The following is a 27578-nucleotide window of genomic DNA, read 5'->3' on the forward strand; positions in this document are numbered from 1 at the left end:
GTGGCTTTTGTGGCTATTCGAATGCATTCAACCACATAAGAGACAACACTATGAAAGCAACCCGGTCTAATGTGTTTTTGACTACATATGGAGTAGTCAAAAGTGGAAAAGCTCAAAATATTTCACACCCCTGTTTCATTATTTAGCAGTGTCCAGTTGTGCACTTGCATTTTAATAACACATTTTAATATTAGGTGTAAACAAAGCCCTAAAAATCAAAAACTGCAACTAAATATTGTCATTTGAGCAAGCTGAGCTCCCTGAGTGCAATCCTAGAAACGCCCCTGACTTGCACTATCCTTAATCTGCCATGCTAAACGCTGCAGCACCGTGAATGAGGATTTAGCCACTGTGAGACAGACAAATGCAATCACTGTGGTTTTAGTTTACAACTAGGTCTGTGGCAAAGAGCAGACAACGCAGCTCTACCCTGGTACTGTGCTCGTTATGGCTTGTTAGGCTCCGTTCAGACTGGGTGTCGTTACCAGATGGCTGTAATATCTTAGCAGACCAAGGCCATCAGCGCCGGGCCAAGTTTGGGTCCTTCAGGCTGTGCCTTGACAGAGTGTCCTCCCCCCATTCGCTGCCTTCAGCGGCAGAGCACAAACAAGCCTTCCCCTGCTGCTTTACAGCATGTCAATTATCAAGCATTCAGGCAGACCCACATACACACTATCACAAACATGCAGACAGACGCTCTGTGATCCAACTATTGCTTTATGGCATGTCAGCTGGCAGGTCAGAGATACACAAACACACATGCATACCTGTAGTTGCAACTATATCATTTCTAAGGTCAACGGACCTAAAGTTCAACATAATGCGACAACACACATACATTTTGGCATCCACCTGCTATATCTCAGCATGTCAATTACCACTGAAACGCCCAACAAGGCTGACAGCTGTCATACTGTAGATTTGGTGTATGTATTCTGATGAACATGCAAAAGAACAAACAGACAAACTCGTTGTTTTTTGTTGCAGTTCGAAGGACCAAAATGCTCTGAAAATGGTTTAATTTAAGATGTGGAAGCAGAACCAATCACCAGTGTTACCTGCCTCATGCACTCTGGTTAGAAAAGCTGTCCAATGATGTCAGCATAATATGACATAATATTACAACTAAAAATGCACTGAATAGACAGGTTGTTGGGTTGTTGAATTACTTGTTTATCCTATTACATTTATATAAGAAGTGGTATTTTACTTCCATCAGTTTTTGCTTGCATAAATTTATATTCCTAATTAATTGTGTAACAGCAGGCCCTAAGAAAACGTGGACGGAATTGCAGAATAGTCATAAAAATTGAATTTTGGAACTGTATAATGCACATTTTTTTGAATTTGCCAATTTTTGGATGAATAAATCAAAAGTAGGTCAGTACACTTAAAACACAATATGGACTAGTGTCTGTGAAAAGTAAGCTGCAAAAATACTATTTAAAGAAGAAGTCCACTTCCAGAACAAAGATTTACAGATAATGTACTCCCCTCCTTGTCATCCAAGATCTTCATCTCTTTCTTTCTTTGGTCGTAAAGAAATTAACTTCCAAAATGCTGTTTAAATGTGGCTTCAAACGATTCCAGATGCGGTTGTAAATAATCGCATCTGAGGACGAAACGATCGGTTATTTTCATAAAAATAATACTATTTATGTACTTTTTAATCTCAAATGCTTGTCTTGTCTTACTCTCCCTGAACTCCGTTTTTTTCCGTTCATGACAGTTAGGGTATGTCGAAAAACTCCCATCTCATGTTCTCCCTCAAACTTCAAAATTGTCCTATATTTACCTTTTTTATTAAGGATGTTTGATCTTCTTTGTATGTTCACTTTGTATAGACTGTGTCGGTACTTCTGCAGCAATGCAGGATGATTTTGATATCATTTTTGAAGTTGAGGGAGAAAATACGATTGGGAGTTTTTCGACATACCCTAACTGTCCTAAGCCAGAATACACAGAGTTCAGGGAGAGCAAGACAAGATGAGCGTTTGAAATTAAAAAGTATATAAATTGTATTATTTTTATGAACATAACTGTTCGTTTCGATGGATAAGACCCTTCTTCCTCAGCTGGGATTGTTTACAACCGCATTTGGGATCGTCTGAAGCCGCATTTAAACTGCATTTTGGAAGTTCAAACTCGGGGCACCATACCAGTCCACTACATGGAGAAATGTTTTCCTCAACAAAACAATTTCTTTACGACTGTAGAAAGACATGAACATCTTGGATGACAAGGGGGTGAGTACATTATCTGTAAATCTTTGTTCTGGAAGTGGACTTCTCCTTTAAATATGAATCTGTATTGTCGGTGTGAATGAATGGCGCGGACGCTTGGTTTTGCTTTCTGCACACATACTGAAGTGCGCGAGCCGCTTGTGGTGTTTTCGGCCTCTGCCATCTCAATATATGAGTAGATGAACACATAAACATAATCTAGAACTGCTCTGCTCTGCTAGTAACTTCATAAGCACTTTAACGTTTCTTTTGAGAAGACTATCGTCATATCGTATAAACACAGAAACGTAAAGGTCTTCAAAACAACCCGTCAAATTAAAAGTTCGTTTTTTAACTTGAATAAACTGTTTCAGAAATATATTATGTAATGTAATGACAGTACTACTACTACTAATAAAATTATTATTAAAACATATTTTTCAAAGGAATATTCAGCAGAAAAATTATTTACCAGAATTTATTTACCAATACATTTTGTGTATTTACCAAAAACATAAATACACAAAACAGTGTCTGGATAAAAAATGAAAAAAGAAATAAACAAATAAATAAAACAGTATTTTTTTTAAAATGAAATCAATTAATTAGAGGTACATTTTTGTAGTCTTTCAACAACGTAGGTAAATGCATGTTTTTCCAATGAGTCTATGCTGAAGGACCCGTCACTATTATCATAGAGTGTCCTAAATAAAACCTCCTCACACACATACAGTACAACACATCCAAAATAGATCTGAAAAACCCTTGCACACAAGACAAAACAGAAAAACAAACCAACGACATCGCTATTCCCATTTCCAACCGTGCGGCAAAGATGCCTGATAATGGAGCGGTTAAATGCTAGCATTATCCAGGCTCAATATTCAAATGTGTTCTGCTCTTCAGCAGCCACGACTTTGGCCTTTGTCCTCCTGTGTGTTCGTGTTTGAGTGTGAGAGTGTGTGTGTGCTCCTTCTCCAAAGCCGCCTACATTTGCCACTGCATCAATTAATGATGATCTCCTTCTGCTTTCCCAGCATCAGTCATCTGGCTGAAGTGGTTGTCGGGCCGAGCAGCAACTCCCACACGCTCCCGTAAAAAGCCCCTCTAAAGCTTCAAGTGGACAACGAGACCCCCACGCCGCTATTGGATCCATTTGCGGCCCCCTCTCTCGATCTTCATCATCTGTGAGATGAGATGCATGCTGGGTGATTGTTCTGATGGAGTGCTCATGCTGTTTAAATGACGTACATCTTATCATCACCTAAATACATGCAGCACCTAAATAAACGGGTCTAAACCAGTAAATATCATGTTATATTTCACCTAAAAAAACACTAAAGAAAACAGCAATTACTTTTAGCTTAAAAACACAGCTTGTCAATACTGTGATGCAAAAAAAGGTATTATTTTAAATTGCTTTTATACATCATAGTAGTATGTGTTGCCTTTATACTGATTTATTAATTAAAAATATTAATTAATAAAAAAATAATTATTAATAATAAAAATGATTAATATCAAATTTTAAAAAGTTATAAAATAAAGAAAAATAATTAAGGCACTACACATTTTTTTTTTCATGAAAATAAATACTTTGAATGAAAAATAGGTCTAAAATAGTCCTAAAAATATTAAATTTTATTTAAGCATTATTTATTTATTTTTGACATGTTTTCGTGAGATTCTTTAACTATGATTATATATATAAGTGTCAGCAGGGCCAAACACAATGCTCTTCTCCCAATTTGTGATTCTCGAAGGACAACTTCAACATGACACGAGCCAACAGAGTGGGCAGCCATTTCCGGTGTGTTTCCCTCATAGATCACGCATGTCAGATAGAAGCATTTTTAACGGCTATGATTTGTCACTGTACATGCTGATGAACTGTCCATTGGGAGTGAATGTGAACGCTCACACGGCAATTAATTTCAGGGCTGCAAATCAGTCATTTAGAAACTGGGCACAGCAAACAACAGCGCACATAACAAGAATTGAGGCGTGAAATGACAGCATGTGGGCTTCTAATGGTGTTCTTCTCCTCCCTTTGGGACTTGAATTCAGCTGTTATCTGTGCTGTCTCTCTGCGTGATAAGCCACTGTTGAGAGAGATCAGTGAAGTGCTGTCACAGGCATGAGAAGAATCCTGAGATGCTGAACTGATGGCTGAGCGTTTTTATGCTATTGTCTGCATAAACGTCCATATTTGAAGGATCTGTACTGTGGAAGACAATGCATTCTAAATATGTTACTACATCCAGGACTGACAAAGTGAAAAAAAAAAAAAAAAAAAAAAAAAAAAAAACTGAAGTGAAAAACAACTGTTCTAAGGAGTAAAAAGCTGCACCCACTGTGTCTTTTTTTAAGAGGCACACAGGGTGAGCATTTAGCAAACTTCAGCCTGGCAGAAAGCTTAATACAGCATTAAGCTGTTGTTCTGCTGGTCATATAATATAATATAATATAATATAATATAATATAATATAATATAAATGACCAATATCAAACGAGTAGCAATGGGATATGGCTGTATTCGGCAATAGACAATCACTTGGACGTGCTAATATACAGCCTTATTGCATGGCTACTCATATGATATTGCATTTATACAACAGTTAGATGGCACAAGTGTGTAAATACATACGAAACAACAACAAAGTATCTTTAAAACCCCTTTTTTGTGCAAACTAAAAGGTGCAAAACCCCTTTTTTGTGCAAACTTCTGCCATGGTTTCAAATCTAAAGTTGACAGTGAACAGCTGAACCCAAGCCTCTGTTACTAATTTGAACAAGACAAACACTTTAGAACAAGTAACAAAGAAACACTTGAGTTGCTTAATTGCTATATTAAAAGCTATTATGAGAGAGAGATGGACTAAACAAGTGTGATTACCTGCATCTGATACTAGGGATGCACCAAAATGAAAATTCTGGATGCACTTGACCGAAAACCGAAACGGAAAATGCTCTTTAATAATTATTTACTTTTTTTTTTTTTTTTATTTAACTCAATAATTTGAATGACACTAAAAAAACACACAAGCCAATGAAATAACCACACAGAAAGTATAATAATAATAAATATCAATATATTATTTTTAATTAGTTCTATGCAACAGAATCAAATAGAATTTCTTTTTAATTAATTATCCAAATAACATATAGTCCTATAAAGCTGTTATAATCAGAGCATGTGAGCAGAGCATAGCGGGAGCAGATCAGTGGATAAGAGCGCCATTTTACTAATGTTTCCCAGCACAGCTCTATTACAGCATGTTACAGCACAGCAGCGCTACTACGAACAGGAACAAGTATAATACATAGAAATTTTCTGTCGGCGCCTTATTTGAACGGACTCTGCTTTTCCGGTGACCATGAGCAAACGGTACATGAGCAGAACTCACATTCATAGATAGTAATATTGAGCAAAGCGTCACACCGCACAGTGACGACGGTTAGAGGAGAGTATATACATATACTCATATTTTGGCTCAAAATGCCATTTTCGGTTGCTAACTTTCAGCAGCCGAAAATTCGGTACATCCCTATCTGATACAGCATTCATTCTTCACCTCAATCTCATATTCACAACAAAGCATTAATTTGAATGTCCGCTAAGGAAATCTCTGTCTATTATCCTTTCATGTTATAGGTGATTTCCACTGACAGCGCTGCTCAGTGCATTTGTTGGCTGCATCTTAAACTTGCCGCACATTAGACTTAAATTTTAAGATCAATTTGCACTCCTGACCAATTGGGGGGGCGTGGCCTGATTCTAGGCTTGTCGCAATTTTTTTTTTCTTCCAAAAAATCATCTGTTGTGTGGTGTCATTACGATTATTTAACTGCTCCTGATTGAGACGGAGCGTCCCCGAACTCAAAGCGTAAATATCAAACGTAATATTTTGCTCTCATTGGCTTATAAGGCTAAAAATCAGTTGAAACTGCCTTCATGGCTTTGGTCTCCCATGGTTTTAAAATCAGTTAAGAATTGTAAAATGATCTAGTGTGCGGCCAGCCTTATAAGGTGTTGTTGAAAGTAAAAATAACATTCGTTTACAACCCTGTTTCAGTCTCTTTCAATATAAAAGTTTTCACTGCTGAATCACTCATCATAAAAGCCATCAGAAAAGTTGTAAGACAATTCAGCCAAAAGTACAAAGGCAGCGCTCTGATATAAAGCATTAAAGTTAAATAAAATACGTGATGAGATTTTGCCCTCAGCCAAAACTATTTGCTCTGAAACAAATAATAGATTAATGAGACCAAAGACTATCTGTTAAATTGACCCAAAATGAATTATATCTCATGTTTAAACACAATAGAGACATCAGAGCCAGTGGCAAATTCCATAAGATCTGGCCATGGTTTTTAAAAAAATTTAGTGGATTTGTGAGTCCGCCATGACACTTGCTGTGAGAAATACCGCAAACGGAGTGACACAAATGGTGAAATGGTTGGATTTCCAAAAAAGCATCTCCGCCATTGTCTAGACAGCTTTGCTAGATGTTAAAAAGAAAATCCATAAAAGATCTGACAGCATCAAGTTGTTGTTCTGCTTGTTACATAATATAATATAATATAATACAATATAATATAATATAATATAATATAATTCGTTTTTTTCCTCCGCAGAAAAACTCGTCATGGCCAAGCTATTCTGTTCCATTAAGCTTTTCTTCCATTTTCTGTGCAGCTTTGCTTGCCATTAAAAAGACCATCCATAAATTAGCTCTTCCTATGACCTCATATCAGTCACGACCAGCCCGTTTTCACCTTGTAAACGAATACAAAGGCAAAGCCACAACACAAAAAGCAAAAGGGTTTAATCACTTAATTAGATACCTTGCCATACCCATCCCTAATTGCTGCTTTTTAAAAATATGCTAGAAAACCAAAGAAAAGCTTTTCAAAAGGGCCTATATGAGCCCCTCCCAATCACACCTAGTGCAGTAGCCCATGAAAGGCCAGAACATTGATGGCCTATCAAAAATAATTGGGCAAAATCAGCAGGGCTGTACGTGAACCCTTATATATTATGAGGCTGAATGAGGATAAAAATGTGTGCAGAGAGACTTTTATCAAAGACTTTCAACGTCATGGTCACTGAGGCAGCTTCAAAGCACTCAAAAGACATTTCAACTGCATTAGTTTGAAGGAAAAGTGTTAAGTGACAGTTAAAAGGTGAGATCTGAAGACCTCTACGCAGAAAGACTTGCAACTATAGATAGTGTTAATAAAACAACAACAATTAATAACAAACTTTACTCAGAACTTAAAGGGATAGTTCACCCAAAACCTGTAAGACCTTTGTTCATCTTCGGAACACAAATTAAAGGAGAAGTCCACTTCCAGAACAACAATTTACAGATAATGTACGCACCCCTTGTCATCCAAGATGTTCATGTTTTTCTTTCATCAGTCGTAAAGAAATTATGAAAACATTTCAGGATTTTTCTTCATATAATGGACTGATATGGTGCCCCAAGTTTGAGCTTCCAAAATGCAGTTTAAATAAGGCTAAACAATCCCAAATGCAGTTGTAAATGATCCCAGCCAAGGAAAAAGGGTCTTATCTAGCAAAACGATCGGCTATTTTCATTAAAAAAAAAAAAAAAAAAAAAATTTAAATTACTTTTTAAACTCAAATACTCGTCTTGTCTTTACTCTGTGTATTCAGGCTCAAGACAGTTAGGGTATGTCGAAAAACTCTGATTGTATTTTCTCCCTCAACTTCAAAAATCATTTCAAAATCATCCTACATCACTGCAGAAGTACCGACCCAGTCTTTGCAAAGTGAACATGCAAAGAAGATCAAAACACCCTTAACAAAAAAAGGTAAAACAGCGATACAGGATGATTTTGAAGTTGAGGGAGAACATGAGATGGGAGTTTTTCAACATACCCTAACTGTCATGACCGGAAAAAAATAGAGGTCGAGAAGAGCTAGACAAGACCCTTCTTCCTTGGCTGGGATGGTTTACAACCGCATTTGGGATCATTTGAGGCCGCATTTAAACTGCATTTAAGAAGTTCAAAGTCGGGGCACCATATCAGTCCATTATATGGAGAAAAATCCTGAAATGTTTTCCTTAAAACACATAATTTCTTTACGACTGAAGAAAGAAAGACATTAACATCTTGAATATACAAGGGGGTGAGTACATCATCTGTAAATTGTTGTTCTGGAAGTGGACTTCAGCTTTAAGATGTTTTTAATGAAATCCTAGAGCTTTCTGACCTTGTGTAGACAGCAATAGAACTACCACATTCAAGACCCAGAAAGGTAGTAAGAACATCATTAGACAGAATTTTCATTTTTGGGTGAGCTATAACTTTAAATTTCAAGAGCTAATCACATATCTTGTCATGCAAAAGATTCTGCACAAAAGTCTGATTGTACACAGAAAAATAAAGATAGGTTATATGAAATCTAAAATGCAGTATATGATAAAATATAAAAGATGAAATTTTTAGGATTTATATAACTAAATGATGCTGGCCATCACTATGATTTCTTTAATGAATCATCACATCAAAGGTCCTGAGAGAGAAAAGTCAGTTCTGTGCTCGATCATCCTCCAAAAACATTTGACGCAAATTACTAATGTCAAAAGTGAAGTGTGTAATTTTTTAGATGTTAAAATTCTTTTTTCTATCAGAGCTTAATTTACAGAGACAACTATAAGTAAGCGAATCGTAGGTTGATTCCTGTTGAAACACTGTGGCTGTTTGCTGTTTTGTTGTTTTAAGATTCATAATACCTGAGGAAATCCATCCACTTCCCATCCATTCCAGATGACACAAGATCCCCAAAGTACAGTATGTAATTTCAAATATGTCATACAACCACCAGAAATGTAATGTGACTAATGACTCTTGTGCTACAGTAAAAATAACATGAAGAAAGTAATAACATCCAAGACAACAGATAAGGAACATACTGTAAAAGTCAATATCAAGCTTCTCAGGTAAAATATCAAGAGATTTATATTTACATAAAATTATACTAGACTAACTGCTATTATTTCATCTACTAATATTATTTAAATACCCTGATGGTCTAAAATTGTTACGCAAAATCAAAAACTTAGCAATTGTAGTTTTGCAATTATGTTAACTAGGCCTGTTGAGCCGGTGTGGTTGGGCCAGCGTAAACACGTTTGATCCGTATGTGTCTTCATTACAGGACAGTGCAGTTTAAACAAAAGACCCATTGTTTAACTTTAATTCCCATGCCCACCGCATCCATTGTCATTCTACTGCCCGTCCGGAACACCACACATTCCTCCAGAATTCCATCACGGAATGGATGTCCCTATTGAAACAAGTGAGCTTTTTTTAATTCTATAACCATTGAGGATGGGAAAATCCAGGATGGCTGACGATGGGTTCTAAGTGTTAAATTAACAGGCTTTGTTTCGTAATGCGCAGCCATTAACAATTGCTTTCAAACCACGCAGCCAATTTGTTGGGCTCACTGAGGCGAATCTTGAGTAAACTTTGCATAGGAGATGGAAGATAAATATTCCTCATTACCTAAAGAGAGGAACCAACAGCCCGGAGCAAATCCCTCTATGAGAGCGTGCACCTCTTCACGCACACACAAACCCTCTGTTGTTTTGTAATTACATGGAAGAACTTCTTCACAAGCCACTCTTACAACCTCCATTAGGAGCAAAAATAAACAAAAAACTCACTTCACTTCACAACATGCTTTATTTTACTGGAAAAGCTAGGCAGTCATGTAAATGTGAGGGAGAGAGATAAAGGAAGGTCTGATCCCTAATGGCCTTCCTAGACACTGACAATTCAATTAAATGTACAGTAAGCTCTCCTGTATTACTTTCTGCTCTGCACTTTTGTAAGTCTAAACATCTTTCCTGAGTGCAATAACAGCAGCTCTCAGATTCCAATGTGCAGAAATACCAAAACAATAAACCAGGGAAAAACAAAAAACAATCATTTCATCCATAAGAGATGTGAATAAAAATAAATCATGTATTATCTTCTAAAACTTGTGTTCTTTTCTGTCCTTTTGTCTCTTCTTTTTGAGTGAAACTGCTTTATCATGCTGCTAAAACATTCGGAGAAGAACAAGGAGCCAGATTCAAATGACATTCTTAAGAAAAACATTCTATTATTTTCTTCTTATATTCTAACACAGACAAAAGTAAAGAATGTTTTTTATTTCAGAAAAGACTTTGAAAATGGTTTTAGATTTTATTCTTGAGATCTCTTCAGAAACATTGTATCTAAAAAAAAAATGTTAAGAACATATTTGAGAGGAATTTTGAATTGCGCTTAGGAACTTTCTTATACACCACCATTCAAAAGTTTGTACTTAAAATATTTAAAGGGGTCATGAACTGAGAAATCAAAAATTCCCTTGATGTTTTGACATATAAGAGGTCTATGTGTTATTAAAAAAAAACATCCTGTAAGTTTAAGAACTCGAAACTTTCTCATTACTCTAAAAACAGCTTATATTAAAGCCGGTCTGCCAAAATGACAGGTTGTGGACTTTGGCACTTTATGACGTAATAGTGTGGCTGAACACCGCTTCCCCAGAAGAAGATCAGCACCTGCTTCTACATCACAGTCTGTTTAGCCCCACCCACTGACTCTATGAACTTTATTTTTAATAAAGTTCCAGACCTCTTCAGTAAATACTTAGTCCTTTGTTCACTTAATTTCACCGTGGTTATTCGTTTACAAACAAGGCACAATTTAGTGCAGGATTTTCAGAAAGATTGAAACTAAAAGACAATGCTGTGCTGACTATATTGGATCCGACAGTAATGTCGCACCACACAAGTGTGAGTAACTGTTTGTATTACGTGGTCACTACTGCATTGTCTGTTATTACAGATCATTTGTGATGAGTATTTAAGCGTTTTTAACCTAAATCACAGCAGCGTCCATCTATGAAAGATGTAGGCTGTCAAACATTTTGTTATAACACAACTACAATAACACAGCTGTTAGCCAAACATAGCAGTGGGCGTTTACTAGGGGTGTAATGGTACAGAAACATGACGTTCGAATAGACCTTGATTTTGACATCACAGTTCTGAATGATTTCGGTACAGCAGGGGAAAAACTTAACATATATATACACACACACACATATATATATATATATATATATATATATATATACATATATATATATATATATATATAAATTAAACAGTGGTTTACTGTTGTTTTAAAGTGGTTTCTAAAAAAAGTTGCTCCTTTTAAATAAATTCAGTTATAATTCAAATTTTATTAGTGATAAGAATCTACCTCAGCTATAGGGAGCCTTTTACATTACTATATGGTTACAATTAACAACAAAGCCCAAACTTAAATTTAATTACTATTTATTTTTAAATATAATAATTAACACTCAACTTAAAAAAAAAATTATGCAAACATGTAAACTGCATGCAGTTTTCAAATTAATCTATAAATTATAAAATTTGTTGTTGAAATAAAATCAGTTACACAGTAGCTGTCATTACTTATTTCATAACAGATTAATTTAAACATACATTAAATAATTAAAGGAGAAGTTCACTTCCAGAACAAAAATTTACAGAGGAAGGAAAGATCGTGTTCACTCGTGCGCCACTGTGATGCGTTACGGCTCTGACACGCCCACTGGAGCTGATCACCGCCACTCTAGTTAATGCTTGTCAGTGCCATGGCACATTTCTGAATTGTCCCAGAAGCAGTTCTCTGAGGTGTTTATACAGCGATCTGTCATGCCACATCAAAGACTGTCAAAACGCTGTTTATTGTTTGAATTCCGTGGAAAAAATGCTGTATTTGTTCAGTACACATGCATACACATGTGTACCAAACCGAAAGACCCATACAAATTTTTTTGGGGATGAATATGTGTACCATTACACCCCTAGTGCTTACTTCCGAGTCAACAATCCAACACGCCCATTCAAACAGAGCATTCTGATGAGGGGGGCACAGAAAATTGCCTGTTACTTCTAAATTATAATGTATTTTTATAAGGTAGTTCATGATCCCTTTAAGCACCATTTTCAACAATGATAATAAAAATGTTTTTCTTGAGGACTGAATCAGAATATGTCTGTTGAAAATACTAAATTAGAAAAGTTATTTTAAATTGTAATAATATTTGCTGATGTTACAATACATACTGTATTCAGCCTTGGTGAGCCTTCTAGTGTAGTGTAGTGTAGTGTATACATCCTATAATTTATCCAAGAAACTTGAGTGATTCGTATGTTGATTTAACCAAACAGTGTAAACATACTGGCTCTGCGACGCAATCAAACATTGCTGTTTGTTTGACCCACCCAAAGATGTGTAATAAACCCTGGGAGAGCTCTCTGTTATCATCTGCTTGGCAGTTACATCTCCTGACGTGTCATCTTTGCATCTTTGCTAGTAAAAGCCCTTAAAAAAAAAAACACAACACACCTGCAATCTAAAGGGGGTCAATTGCACACTAGAGGTCAGACAGTGCGGGTCATAATTTACATCATCAGCATTCCACGGACTGCACATACCACTCTGAAGAAGAGCTGCCTCCCTTTCCAGACAATCCAAACATTTATAAAGCTGGAGAGCCTGCAGCTGCTAAAGGAGAACACTGTCCACCAGCCTTGTTTGGCATTTATAAGGCACGGGGGAGATTCACATGCACACAAGTGACTTTTACCCTTTCTAAAGAGGCTTTAGAAATGAAAGAACTGAGTGTGAATGCAAAGCTGAGCTGATTTTATTAAAATCAGCGATTGTGTTGTGTGACAGGTGCATAACATGGAATCTGAGCATTGAGGACCTCCATATTCACTTTAGAGTTTCTTACAATATATTTGTGGCAGACTGAAATGACCTCACAAAGATACAGCCAGCAAAACCTGAAATAAACACTGATACTCGACATGTCAGATGCAACATCTCTGAGATCAGTAACAATGCGGACTTGCGCTTCTAAGAACGGCGTTTGAAATGAGAGCTTGCCACTATTGTCACTATTTTTGTTTTGGACGGCAGCTCTTCCCTGGCAGGCCCTAAAAGCATATGTTCAGATCACTTAGCCTAGGAACATTCATAATGCAGTATGAAGCAACTATAACATGAGGAAGAAGGGGGAGGTGTGTAATTCCCTTACTGTAAGCCTCCAGCATTGGGAATATCAGAGCATATTTCAACTCCGGGCTGTACGCCAGACGAGACAAGAATTCTTTTTCTGTAGGATTTCTTTTTCCCCCCCCATCTTTCCACCATCATATAAGCTGTCATTCTTTCTTCCTTCTCTGATTGCTTTCTTTCCCTGCAGTCTCTATCAATATTTCCTCGCCTTTCCTCATTTCCTCTTTTGGTAATTCCTCATTCTTTTTCCACTCTTCACAGCTCTTTATTTAAACTTGACTCTAACCGAAGGAGCAGGTCTATATGCCATGTGAATTGCTCGTTTTTAAACTGTTCAACTTATTTCAGAAGAGCAAAAGTAATGTTTGACCTCCTGCAGGCACGCTGGACTCTGATCCTTGACACCGGAGCCGCTGCTGGGGTGCTGGCAGGAGGTGACAAGCCCCGAGCGGCTGGAGGATGAGATCATCATGGTGTTTCACCTTTATCCCTAGATACTGCTAATTAGAGCATGTGGGAACATTTGCAATCCTGCCAGGGGTTTTAGGCACTGACGCCATTTAGGAGGCCAGAATCCCGGCATTACATGAAGGTGCAGGTTGCTAATCAGCCTTAGGTTTAGCACTGGACTGTGCAAAATACCCACGTGTGAAATATGCAGCTGTAATTATGCAGTAATCGTGCAGCCGAGGCTCAATCCAAAAGTAGCCACGTGTGGCTTGGCTGCCAATATTTTGCAGTTCATCAGCATCAGCCGATTCCTTTTTCTTTTTGGCCGGTAAGTTTTAGAAAGGGGAGTTTTATATTGAACATGCCAGAACTTTTATTTTCACAGCTCTGAGAATGGCAGTATTAAGTTAAAAAATATTTTCCACATGAACCCTTTTCATATTCATAGGTAAACTTCTATAGTGGTAAACTTAAACTACAACACATACTCATGTGCAACTATTACAAAAGGTTCAAACGCTCACTGATGCTCCAGAAGGAAAAACGATGCATTAAGAGCCCGGTGTAAAACTTTTGAACAGAATGAGGATGTGTGTACGTTTTTCTTATTTTGCCTAAATATCATATTTTTTTTCATTTAGTACTGCCCTTCAGAGGCTACACAAGATAGTTACATGTTTCTCAGAAGACAAGATAAATTCAATTTATCCTGATTTTCAAATTCCAAAAGTTTTCACCCCCCAGCTCTTAATGCATCGTTTTTCCTTCTGGAGCATCAGTGAGCATTTGAACCTTCTGTAATAGTTGCATATGAGTTTCTCAGTTTCTCAGTAACTGTTCAGGACAAACAAAGGACTCATGAACAACTATCACTAAACAACAACAACAACAAAAACAGCTGTGGATCATTCAGGTATGAAGACAGTATTAAGAATCAAGTGGATTTAAACTTTTAAACTGTAAGACCTGAAGGACTTTTCTGAAGAACAGCAGGCAGTTTAACTGTTCAGGACAAACAAGGGACTCATTAACAAAATTAAGAATCAAGTGTGTGTAAACTTTTGAACAGGGTTATTTTTATAAATTCAACTATTATTTTCTCTTGTGGACTACATGTAAACGTCTTTTATGTGAAAGATCTTATTCAGGTCAGTACTAAATAAACAATAACATGCATTTTCTATGATCACTCTTATTTTGGTAAAAAAAAGCTCTCATTTTGCAGATTAAAAATTAATTTTTGAAAAAATGTACTTTTGTAGTTTCACCCACGCTTTAGCATGAAATGATACAGGCTACAGTGTGTGCTGCTGCATTTGTGTGTGCAACTGAAGCGCGCAACAGGACAGGTAAATTAGTTTTTACTGACATACAGCCAGACAATATCTCATCTGACCACAGTTCACTGTTGTTCTACTGAAGCTCCTCGTCACGTGTATCTTTCCCACACTCGTTTGCCTAGCATCTGGCACTAAAGTGAAGGTGGAGTCCGTGTCTGAAAAGTCTCCCGTTTGATGTGATCCTAAAGACGTTCTGAGACTAAATAAACACAGTTCTTGTCAAGAAAAAAAACTAACAAAGAGAAGCAACAGTCGTGAGTGGAGTGGCCAACCCTAGCCCCGCCCATGAAGATAAAATCACATTGAAGGATTGAAGGCTTAAACAATGTTCTTATCTATCGATCATTTCTCTTGAATTTCAAGAGAACGGAGGACTGTTATAGAACTACTGTTCCAGGACTAACAAGGAACGTTAATCCAGGAACACATACTACTTGGCTCCATGCAACTCAGAATAGATTTCACCTCTGATGAACCCTATTACACTGAAGCATTACAGCTTTGATCACTCACAATTTTTCATATTGGCATGAAGATATGCCAAATGATGCTAGAACCTTTTAACTCAAGCTTTTCACATTTTGAAAAAATTAAGAAATTAAAGCTGATTTTTCAACAACGTTTCAAAGCAAGTTGCTTGTGGCACTTTTCAAGACGCTGCTAGCACTATAGCCATCACAGCAGTTCTAAAATGTGAGAATATTGAACCTTTAGCCAGGTTTGAGTCTACTATCTTGCACAAAATTTTGATAAAACCTTCATTGTTCCCATCACAACAACATTCAGAGAGAATTGTTGCATTTAGAACAGAAACTGTCATAATTACAGTAGCTGAGAGATTTAGAAATGATTTTCTGAAATGAAAATGCTATTTTACTTGCTTTCGGATCAATCCATGCCCAAAGTAAAACAGTACCTCGGTTGAGGTACTCATGAACAAGACTAAACATTTACTACACCCTTGTTTCCTGAGCTAACATGGTAAAGGTTGTGCCAAATTTAGTGTTTATGCTGTTTGTTTACATTTTTACGGTCTGGAGGAGTGTGAATGCTGGTTGATACGCGTTAAGACAAATAATGTGCTAAACCCAGATTCATAATTTTAAATATTTGGACAAATGCTAAAACATAAATGCAGCAGAAGTAATGATTTAGTCATAAAGCAACTGCAATACTTACATTATCAGCTAATAATTAGCTACTAATGTCATTTTATTTTCATACATTTCCCGGTATGACTAAATCTTCCAGTTCCAAGTGAACAAGCTTTTCCTCCTAATTTCTCAAAGTGAATAACAGAATACAGTTTGCTTAACTTCAAAGCATTTTGTTTATCTTCCCACATTTATCTTTAAGAATGTACTACCATATGTTAGACTTTAAATTGTTTTCTGCATGGATGACAATAAAAAAACGCTTGGTTTATTTTGGAAGTCACTCTGAGCGTTCAAACTATCTGGAATCCAACTTAAGTAGCAGCTCTTTAGGATGTATTAGATTATTATTTAAAGTGATGGACTGAAGCTAAAATTACATTATATTTTATTCATTATTTTATTATAATGAAGTTAAAATTATATATGAAATCTAAAACACACTGCTTATTTGATTCAGTGCTTCGTACAGAACAAAAATAGAAAGAGGACAAATCAACACAGCGACAGAATGTACCAACTCAAATAACCTCAAAGCTTCACTTTACTTCAAAGGAACAGGCAACATTTTTGCAGTTAGAGAGCCGAGACCTTTCATCAAAATAGAACAATTCTCTCTAAGTGCTCATTCACCACCACAGGAAATTAACATCTCAGGTGCGTTAAGTAGGCAAATGTGTGGTGTTTTTCGAGAGGTCTGGATTCTGATGGCTCGGATGGAAGAGAACCATTAGAAACATGAGAGCAGTAGGATGACTGAAGGAGGCCAATTACCTGTTCCTTTGTTCCGGTCCACAAAACAGTATTTGAGCTCGTACTCGCGTAGAATTTCATGGACCTCCTGGGGGGAACAAAAAGAGAAAGAAAAAGTGAGCAAATTAATGCTATACTATACTGTATGTTTGTTTGTTTTTTTTTGTGATATAAATTATATTACCAGCAGTTAGTTCCTCAAATTTGATTAGCTGAGTGTTGTTCCTCTTTTCACTAAAACTATCGATATCTATCTAATGCAATATTGTGCTATAGTCTGTAGCAAGGACTCTTTCTGAAAATTAGGTCTTTATTGCAGCAGAAATTTAAACAAAATGTGACTAAATAATATATACAGTATCTCACAAAAGTGAGTACACCCCTCACATTTCAGCAATCATTTTAGTATATCTTCTCAAGGGACAATACTTTAGAAATGAAACTTGGAAATAGTAGTATAACAGTGTATATTTACTGTCCCCTGAAAATAACTAAACACACAGCCATTATTGTCAAAATAGCTGGCAACAAAAGTGGGTACATCCTGTGATAACAGCACTGTCATTTAACCATGCAAAGCCACATGTCCTATTTATCATGTTCATGTTTTTGTCTGCTTGATAGGACCATACAAAGTTGTGTATCTTGTATTAGAGCAGTTAAAATTTGGTGCATTGAGTACAGTTCTCTCATACTGACCACTGGATGTTCAACAAGGCACCTCATGGCAAAGAACTCTCTGAAGATTTGAGAATTAGAATTGTTGCTCTCCACAATGATGGCCTAGGCTATAAGAGTTTCAGTAACAACCTGAAACTGAGATACAGTACTGTGGCCAGAGTCATACAGAGGTTTTCCAAGATGGGTTCCATTCGGAATATGCCTTGCAAGCGTCAATCAAAAAAAATGAGTGCTCGTTCTGTGCGTCAGGTGCAGAACCTGGCTTCAAAAAACAGATGCATGAGTGCTGGCAGCATTGCTTTAGAGGTTGCAGAAGTATAAGATCCGCTTGTCGTTGCTCAGACCATACGCTGCACACTGCAACAAGTCAGTTTGCATTGGCGTCATCCGAGAAGGAAGCCTCTTCTGAAGCTGGCTTACAAGAAAGCCCGCAAACAGTTTGCTGAAGACAACCTGTCCAAGATCATGAACTACTGGAACCATGTCCTATGGTCTGATGAGACTAAGATAAACTTGCTTGGCTCAGATGGTGTCCAGCATGTGTAGTAATGCCCTGGTGAGGAGCACCAAGAAAATTGTGTCTCTCCTATAGTCAAGCATGGTGGTGGTAGCATTATAGTCTGGAGCTGCACGAGTGCAGCTGGTAGTGGGAAGCTGCGGTTCATTGAGGGAAGCATGGATTCCATTACGTACTGTACATTTCTGAAGCAGACCATAATGCCTCCCCTTCAAAAACTGGGCCGACCGGCAGTTTTCCAACATGATAATGAACCCAAACACACCACCAAGATGACAACTGCCTTGCTGAGGAAGGTGCAGGTGAAGGTGATCTGACCTGAACTTTATTGAGCACCTATGGGGCATCCTCAAGTGGAAGGTGGAGAAGCACCATGTGTCTAACATCCAGTAGCTCCACGATGTCTTTATAGAGGATTTGAAGAGGATCCCAGCAACAACCTGTGCAGCTCTGGTGAATTCCAAGCGCAGGATAATAAAAGCAGTGCTAGATAACAAGGTTTGACACAAAATATTGACAATTTGGACACAGTTTGACAAGTTCACTTAGGGTGTACTCAATTTTGTTGCCAGCTGTTTAGACAATAATGGCTGTATGTTGACTTATTTTTAAGGGAACAGTAAATATACACTGCTATACAAGCTGCACATTGACTACTCTAAAACATATCCAAGTTTCATTTCTATAGTATTGTCCCTTGAGAAGATATACTAAAATGATTGCTGAAATTTGAGGGGTGTACTCACTTTTGTGAGATACTGTAAATATATAGCCCCATACTAGGGACTTGAAGAGATGTATAACTAGTTTAACAAGGTGCTAACTTTATAGGGCAATCATTTCTCTTGCATGCATATATATTGTATAGAGCTGATGATTTCATTTGTGTGAGGAATGAATGTCGGCACATTATGTGTAATGTCGCAACTGGCCTCCAGCCATCATTTAGAGAGAATCTGAGACATGAAATGTCTCTTTCAGAAGGGTTTCTTCATTTTCTAAAATCAAATAAAGGTGTATAAACATTTTTCTGCTGAAACACATTAAACAAAAAAATTTAAAACATCAATATATCAAAGATTCAGTAATAATAAATTCACTGAGTGAGAGATGCGATATATTGGGGTGCCGTACAAACTTGTTCTTTTATCATTATGAAAATCAATACAGTGAAAGTGTGGCCACGAACATAAAGATTTCCAACTGCAGCCGAACAAAGAAACAGAGTGTCCACTGTTATCCATCAGATAAACACACACATACGCTGTCTCATAAATCTCTTCCTCTTCCCTTTTATGCACACAGCAGGCCCTGCTGTCACATCCCGAACGTGTGTTAACAGAGATAAACCAGAGGTGCCCACACTGGCTTTGTGTTTTCTCTAGCTGGTCATAAGGAACATCCAGAAGGACACACTTGATTATGACAAAGGGACTTCTGGATTCAACAGGGGACACATACTGCAACAGCGTGGGCTTTTTAATATGTGCTGTGCTGAGTTACCATTCACTGTGAGCTGTACTTTCATGTAATGCCGACCGTCTGTCTAACAATGATTTTGCTGAGGACCTAAAATTGTGTATATGGTGATGTAAAATGAATCCACATCAACTGAGCAGTTTAATATGTCTTCGGAAGAGACATGAACATTTATATGATGAACAGATTTAAAGGGATAGTTCACCCAAAAATACAAATTATCGCATCATTTACACTAGGTGTATATGACTTTCTTCTTTCAGACAAATACAATATGAGTTATATTATAAAATGTATTTTAATTGGTCCAGATTTTGATGCAAAATGAAGTATGTCTATTCCATGATAAAAAGTACCCCACACAACTCCAGGGGGTTAATAAAGGCCTTCTGAACCAAAGTGATGCATTTGTATAATAAAAATAACTGTATTTTCAACTTTATAAACCATAACCTCTAGCTTGTCGTGGGCATGTACACAAGAGTGGCATTCCAGTGGATAACGTAGGACACAGGCATAGCGTACACTCTTGAAAATAAAGGTTCTTTATTGCCATCAAAGCTTCCACATAGAACCTTGAAGGTCCATGGAACCTTTCAAATGTAGAAAATGGAAAAATGGAATTTATAATGGAAAAAGGTTCTTTAGATTTTTAAAATGTTCTTCAAAATGGTTCTTTTAAGAACTGTTCACTGAAAGGTGATAAGTGAGTGATAAGCTTTGGTGAGAATATGCTAGCCTCGTAAGAACCAAGCTTCGTTTACAGTATTTGTTTTTTTTTTTCTTTTTACAAATATTCATTGTTGACCAGTGTTTTGCTCTTTTTGCTCTCTCCTCTGGTTTCTGTGTTCGTCACCATATTCGCCTACATCCTGTGTCATCCGCTAACGTGAACGCATGTACGATAGTTAGCACTTAGCTGTTTATAAAGTTGTGAATATGGATATTTCTCTTATACAAACACACCGCTTAATTTCAGGGGGCCTTAATTAACCTGGAGCCGTGTGGAGTACTTTTTATGATAGATGGGTGCACTTTGTTTTGCTTCAAAATCTGGGCCACCAAAGAACAAACCAAGCAAGAACTTTGAGCTTCCATTTACCATACCATATTGATGTGCTCTATGTATTTGCATTAATCAATGTTTATATGTGAATAAAAACAAAAACTACAAAAGAGCACTTGATTTATATAATTTACATTTTAAATACTTTTTTGAATCATCAAAGATATGTTTACATGGACTTTTAATGGAGGGATTGAAATCTCTCAGGTTTCATTAAAAATATCTTCATTGGTGTTTCAAAGATAAACAAATGTCTTTGGGTTTGGAACGACATGAGGGTAATACATATGGGTGAACTAACCCTTTAATAATACTTTTATGGTTTTGTTTATTTTTTGTTCTTTAAAGAGAACCCCTGGCATCAAGACATGTAGGACTTAATATAACATAAATGATTCCTCTTACTAAAATACGTAGTAGAAAAACCACAAAAGATTTTACGTTATTTAAAAAAATCTACATCGTTTTATACATATTTTGGACTATGGGGGCGCCATTATTTCAATGATGTCAAATGGTTGCACCCGTTGAGCTACTGGCGCTACCTGTTGCTATTTATACCGCAACACAACTTGGAAAATAAAATACTGATAATGATGACCACAGCTACTGAAAGAGCTCACAGGTGGCGACTGATATAAACATAGTCTTTAACCAAAAGCCGTACTATTGATTATTTTCCCACAAGGAGTCTAAACTCCCCCGGATATCGAGTGAAATCCATGCTGAGAAACTCCTTTAGTGGCTGTAGCGTCATGACAAACGTCGGCATGTTTACATCCTGCCAGGATGGCATCTAGCATTTCTTGTCTCTGCAATTTATAAGCTCTTTAAGTAGCTGTGGTCTACTAAAAGCCTCAGAGGCATCAGGGCTAAAGTGGAGAGAAGAAAGATGTGGATCTTTAGGAAGTTTTATATGTTCACAGGCATCTTTTCACTCTTTTCTCCTCTTCCTATCACTAGGAAAGCACTGAAGACTTAAATTGCTTCTCTTGTTGCCCTTCAACTGAAAATTACAACCAAAAGCAGCACAATGTTGCATCGTATCAGTATTTTATTTTCTGAGTTGTGCTGCTGTGAAAATAGCAACAGTTAGTGGCAGTAGCTCACCGAGTGCAACTATGTCACATGATCAAAATAATGGCACCCCCCCATAGTCCAAAATATGGACTAAAACGATGCGAATGTTTTAAATAACATAAATCCCTTATGGGTTTTTTACTACATATTTGATATTTCAGTATTATGTTATATTAAGCCATACTTAATAAGTCTTAATACCCAAGGTTTCCTTTAAGGATCCCTGCATTTCACTGCATGGACAACAGTAGTTTGGATATAGTTCAAAACTTCTATTTTTGTGTTCCACAGAAAAAAGAAAAAAAAAACTAAAGAACCCTTTTCTCAAACTGTGATGACGCATTTCAAAGGTCATCAGCATCATGCAAATATTTTATATTTTCTTTTTTTAATTTATGTACATTTATAACACTATACTTTGTATTATATTACCTTTGCATGAAATGACGAAAAACTAGTCAATGCTGAAGTGAGGCTGTTCAAATACAGTGTTGACGGTAAATTTGACATTGTTCTCTTCTCTGAATGTTGTTATCAATCTTTATCTTTCCCTCTTTTTGAAAGTTGTAAAAACACTATCGTAGAGTTTTACTTTTGCTATTTGAGCAAGTGGGAATGCAAAAAAATATATGTAGTCTCCCGTTGACCGCTATTGAAGTTTACCCAATTATGATGACTTATGCGTGTAAAAACCCAGAAATGTGAAAAAGGTCCATGCATGATTGTGAGCAAATGATGAAAAAATCTGACTTTTTGAGGTAGCCTGAATAGTCATATCTGTCAAACTTTTAACACATTTATCTCCTTCAATATGTAACCAAATATAATTGAGTAGACAGCACTAACATGCATTCAAATCTGTTAGAGACAGTACATAAACTACACTTTTTCAACTTCACATCCTGTACAGTCCTTTGGTAAATGGAAGTACACTTTGTCTAATTCACTTCCTTTGCCATTTGTGCACTCCCTCCCTCTGCCTCTAATTAGAGTCAACAAGACGCTTTCCACACAAGTCGGTCTCACTTATGGCTTTCTCTTAACACAGTGCATTACACATGCATTGTAATGGCCCATAAATGGCCAGAAAGCCTGAGTGAGCATCTAGATACCATTAGATATGGATCACACTGTCAGGACCAGCATCGGCCTGCTATGATTCAAATGAACATCTGGGACGGCTGAAGGCTAACAGAAGGGAGGGGGTTACTGCCCCTGATTAATGTCACTGTGCCTGTTCACCAATTCAACACAGGTTACGCTGCATATGACTTAATCAAATGCTTTACAGACGGTCTGTGTTAACAAGGAGATTTAAAACTAGAAGACGGAAGTTAAAACTAAAAGAGTGAGCAATTTATCAGAGCGAGAGTATAAATATAAAAAAGTACTGCTGAGAACTAAGGCGCTTTGTTGTCTCTGAGAAGACACGGCCAGGATGAGATGTGTAATGTTGTCTGAATGTTTTGTAGGCCTGTGACACTGATGAAAACTGCTAGCTACTATATATCACTACACAACATACAATTTTCACTACGCTGCTTTTCACTTTTATTCTGCAATGTGCAGAAAATGCAAATTGTGAATTTGTCATTTTCACTCTAGAGATCATCTTTCACTAAGCTCCACCCCCTTGGTTACTTTTGCTAGGTAGGACAGGCTTTTCTACTAACCCTGGCACTGTCAAACATGGATGTAGAACTAACAGAATCGTGCGCAATACCTTATGAATTATGAAAAATGTTTAACTTCTAGGGTCCATTTAGTCCTAGTAATTATATTTATTCACCGATTTCAAGCTGTATTTAATATTTCTACAACAGACTCACTATGGTACTCAAATTTGATGACTTGCACTGTATTTTAGATGAGTTTGACTCTGGTCACACACTCTGCTGTCTCACACTCCAAAAACACATGATGAAAGTTAGATCAATTACCCCATGATTTACTCACCCTCAAACCATATGACTTTCTTCTTTCAGACGAATACAATCAGAGATATATAAAAAAATGTTCTGGCTTTTCCAAGCTTTATAATGGTAGTGAATAGGGATTTGAAGATTTTGAATACCAAAAAACTGCATCCATACATCATAAAAAGTGCTCCACATGGCTCCAGGTTGTTAATAAAGGCCTTTTGAAGTGATTCATATGTCAGTTAGTGGAAGCTAGAAATTACAGTTTTAAATAAGGACATTTTTCTTACCCAAACACATCAATTCACTTCAGAAGGCCTTTATTAACCCCCCCAGAGCCACATCTGAAGAATTCACAGCTTGGAGAAGCTAGGACATTTTTTAAAATAACTCTGATTGTATCTGTCTGAAAGAGGAAAGTCACATACACCTACAATGGCTTGAGGGTGAGTAAATCATGTGGTAATTATCATTTTTGGGTGAACTATTCCTTTAAGGGTTCGTGCAAACAGGAAGGTCAGATATTGGGGGGGAAACACAATGACACATGAAAACTATCAGATACAGAGTTTGCTTTGGTCTGTGGTGACCTGAGTCAATAGCCAAGGTGATAGGAGGTCAGGACAGAACAGAGAGAAATTGAAACCAGATAGAAACTAATCTCCAGAAGGAAGGAGAGGGAAAACAATTTATTTTAGCCAGTAACACTTGGTAAACAGTATGCAATGACCTCTAAGTGACTACAGCTCAAGTATGGTATAAAAGTATTTCAGAGCTCTTAGCAAACTTAAAGTTTAAGAATACATATTTACTCTAAATTGAAATGTTATTAAATGCATTTATTGTTTATTTATTGTTTGTGTCAAGTTTGTACAAAATGCCAAACATATACAGATGACATACACTACCGTTCAAAAGTTTGGGGTCAGTACATTTTTATTGTTTCTTTTTTTTTTTTTTTTTTTTTTTTTTTTTTTTTTAAGAAATTAATACTTTTATTCCCCAAGGATGTATTAAGTTAATAATTAAAAGTTTATTAAAAGTTAATAATAAATAATTTACATTGCTATAAAATGTTTATATTTTGAATAAACACTGTACTTTTTAAACTTGTTATTCATGAAAGAATCCTGAAAAAAAAAAAAAAAAAAAAAAAAAAAAAAAAATCACAGGTTCCAAAAAATATTTGGCAGCACAACTGTTGATATTATCTGACATTGATCATTCTAATAATAAATCCGCATATTAGAATGATTTCTGAAGGATCATGTGACACTTAAGACTGGAGTAACAGCTGATAAAAATTCAGCTTTTCATCACAGGAATAAATTCTATTTTAAAGTATGTTAAAATAAAAAACATTATTTTATATTGTAAAAACATTTTGCAATATTACTGTTTTTTTCTATATTTTTAATCAAATAAATGCAGCCTTGATGAGCATAAGAGACTTCTTTAAAGACTATTACAAGTCTTACTGACCCCAAACTTTTGAACGGTAGTGTACATATATATATTTTTTCATTAATTTGTTTAATATTTAAACTAGGTTTATAGATAACTTAAATTAGAACCTTTACTTTAAATTAAGTAATTAAAAATCATTATTAATTAAAATGTATTTTATTTCAGTTACTTCACTATTTTTCATTTTCATTTTGTTAAACTTGATGTATTAAAATAACTAATATTAAAATAAATTAATAAAGCACTATTAGACATGTTTTAAAGAACTAAAATACAAGACAAATACACAACAAAATTCAAATAAAATTAAATAAAAAAATATATACCACTCAAAGGTTTTTGAAAGGTAAGTTATTTTTTTTAAAAGACGTTTCTTCTGCTCATTTATTTGCTCTAAAGCACAGCAAATACAATACATTTTTGTTATATTTTTACTATTTAAAATAACTGTTTTGTATTTAAATATATTTTTCAAATCATATTTGCATCATTACTCCAGTCTTCTGTGTCCTTCAGAAATCATTGTAATATGCTAATTTACTGTTTAAGAAACATTTATTATTATTATTATCAATATTTAAAACAGTTTTTTTTAGGATTCACTTATGAATAAAAAGATATTTAGCAAGGATGCTTTAAATTAATCAAACGTGATGATAAAGACATTTATAATGATACAAAAGATTCTATTTCAGATAAATGCTGTCCTTCTGAACTTTCTATTCATCAAAGAAACCTGAAAAAAAAAAAATCTACTCAGCTGTTTTTGTATTTTGGATCAAATAAATGCAGGCTTAGTGAGCAGAAGACACTTCTTTAAAAACATTAAAAATCTTACTGTTCAAAAACGTTTGACTGGTAGTGTATGTAAATAAAGAATGTACCACATATGTGACCCTGGACCACAAAACCAGTCTTAAGTCGCTGGGGTATATTTGTAGCAATAGCCAAAAATACATTGTATGGGTCAAAATGATAGATTTTTCTTTTATGCCAAAAATCATTAGGAAATTAAGTAAAGATCATGTTCCGTGAAGATATTTTGTAGATTTCCTACTGTAAATATATCAAAACTTAATTTTTGATTAGTAATATGCATTGCAAAGAACTTAATTTGGAAAACTTTAAAGGCGATTTTCTCAATATTTTGAATTTTTTGCACCCTCAGATTCCATATACTGAAATAGTTGTATCTCGGCCAAATACTGTCCTATCATAACAAACCATACATCGATGGAAAGCTTGTTTATTCAGCTTTTAGATGATGTATAAAGCTCAATTTTGAAAAATCGACACTTATGACTGGTTTTGTGGTCCAGGGTCACATATAGGGTTTGTGACCAAAAAGTTATACAGCCTAACAGAATATTAACATTACATTAATAGAATTTATAATTAAATTATTGTTTATATCGTCCACCCCATCTGCAAGTGCAAATGCTGTGTTCAGTATTCCGAGAGAACACACACTTCCATACTCAACTGCTGAACATCTGCCACTGACACCCAAACCAACAACAAACCTGTGGAAGAGTGGACAAAGCGAGCTCAACCGTGGGGAGGGGATGAGATCACCCAAAATATGTTGTCACCTGACAAAGAGCCAATCAGGAGAGTTCATTTCTGACATTTCTCCTGCCCAAACCTGTGACCGACCTGCTCCTAAATTATTCAGCATAAGGAGCAGAGTGATTGTGTATGTATGAATGAGGGACACAGACAGAAAAAGAGACCGAGCTGCTTTGCCTGACATGTGTTCTCAGTGATAAGCCGCTACTCTGTGACCTGATCACAGCGGTGGTGTGCACCTGACACTCTTCTCCAAACTGTTACTCGCTGTCGTGCTGTCTAAGGTTATAGGCGCCCGTGATACAACATGCAGCACTACGTAAAATAATACGCGTAAGGATTAAACATCTTAATCAAGACAATGCTATTGCATGAGATAATCCCCACAACCCTAACCCGATAGCAGTGTTGGGAAGGTTACTTTGGAAAAGTAATAGGTTACAGATTACAAGTTACTTGATTTAAAATGTAATAAGTAGTGTAACTTTTCAGTTACTTCATAAAAGTAATGTAACATTACTTTTAATTACTTTTTCATTACTTATCTAAATTTCTAATATTTTCAAATGTTAATCATTTTGAAACATTTAAACCAGGCAGAGTTAACCTTACAGTAGCACTCAACACTGATTATTGTCACTTTCAAAATCCTTCATCACTTGAATTAAGATTATAATAAGTAAGGGATAATATACATCTGTATTTTGCGATAACAACTGGCTACATTATCAACAACATTATCCCACGTATT

General features: G+C 36.1%; 1 protein-coding gene across 1 annotated transcript in view; it reads right to left on the minus strand.

The window, feature by feature from the left end:
• Window positions 1-27578, minus strand: part of raver2 (ribonucleoprotein, PTB-binding 2) — an 89218-nt gene that overhangs the window by 58800 nt on the left and 2840 nt on the right. The window contains exon 2 of the mRNA XM_051111562.1: window positions 17071-17137. Coding sequence (XP_050967519.1) covers window positions 17071-17137 — 67 coding nt within the window. The remainder of the gene's footprint in view (window positions 1-17070; window positions 17138-27578) is intronic.

This window comes from Labeo rohita, chromosome 6 (assembly GCF_022985175.1).
Source record: "Labeo rohita strain BAU-BD-2019 chromosome 6, IGBB_LRoh.1.0, whole genome shotgun sequence".
Lineage (NCBI taxonomy): Eukaryota > Metazoa > Chordata > Actinopteri > Cypriniformes > Cyprinidae > Labeo > Labeo rohita.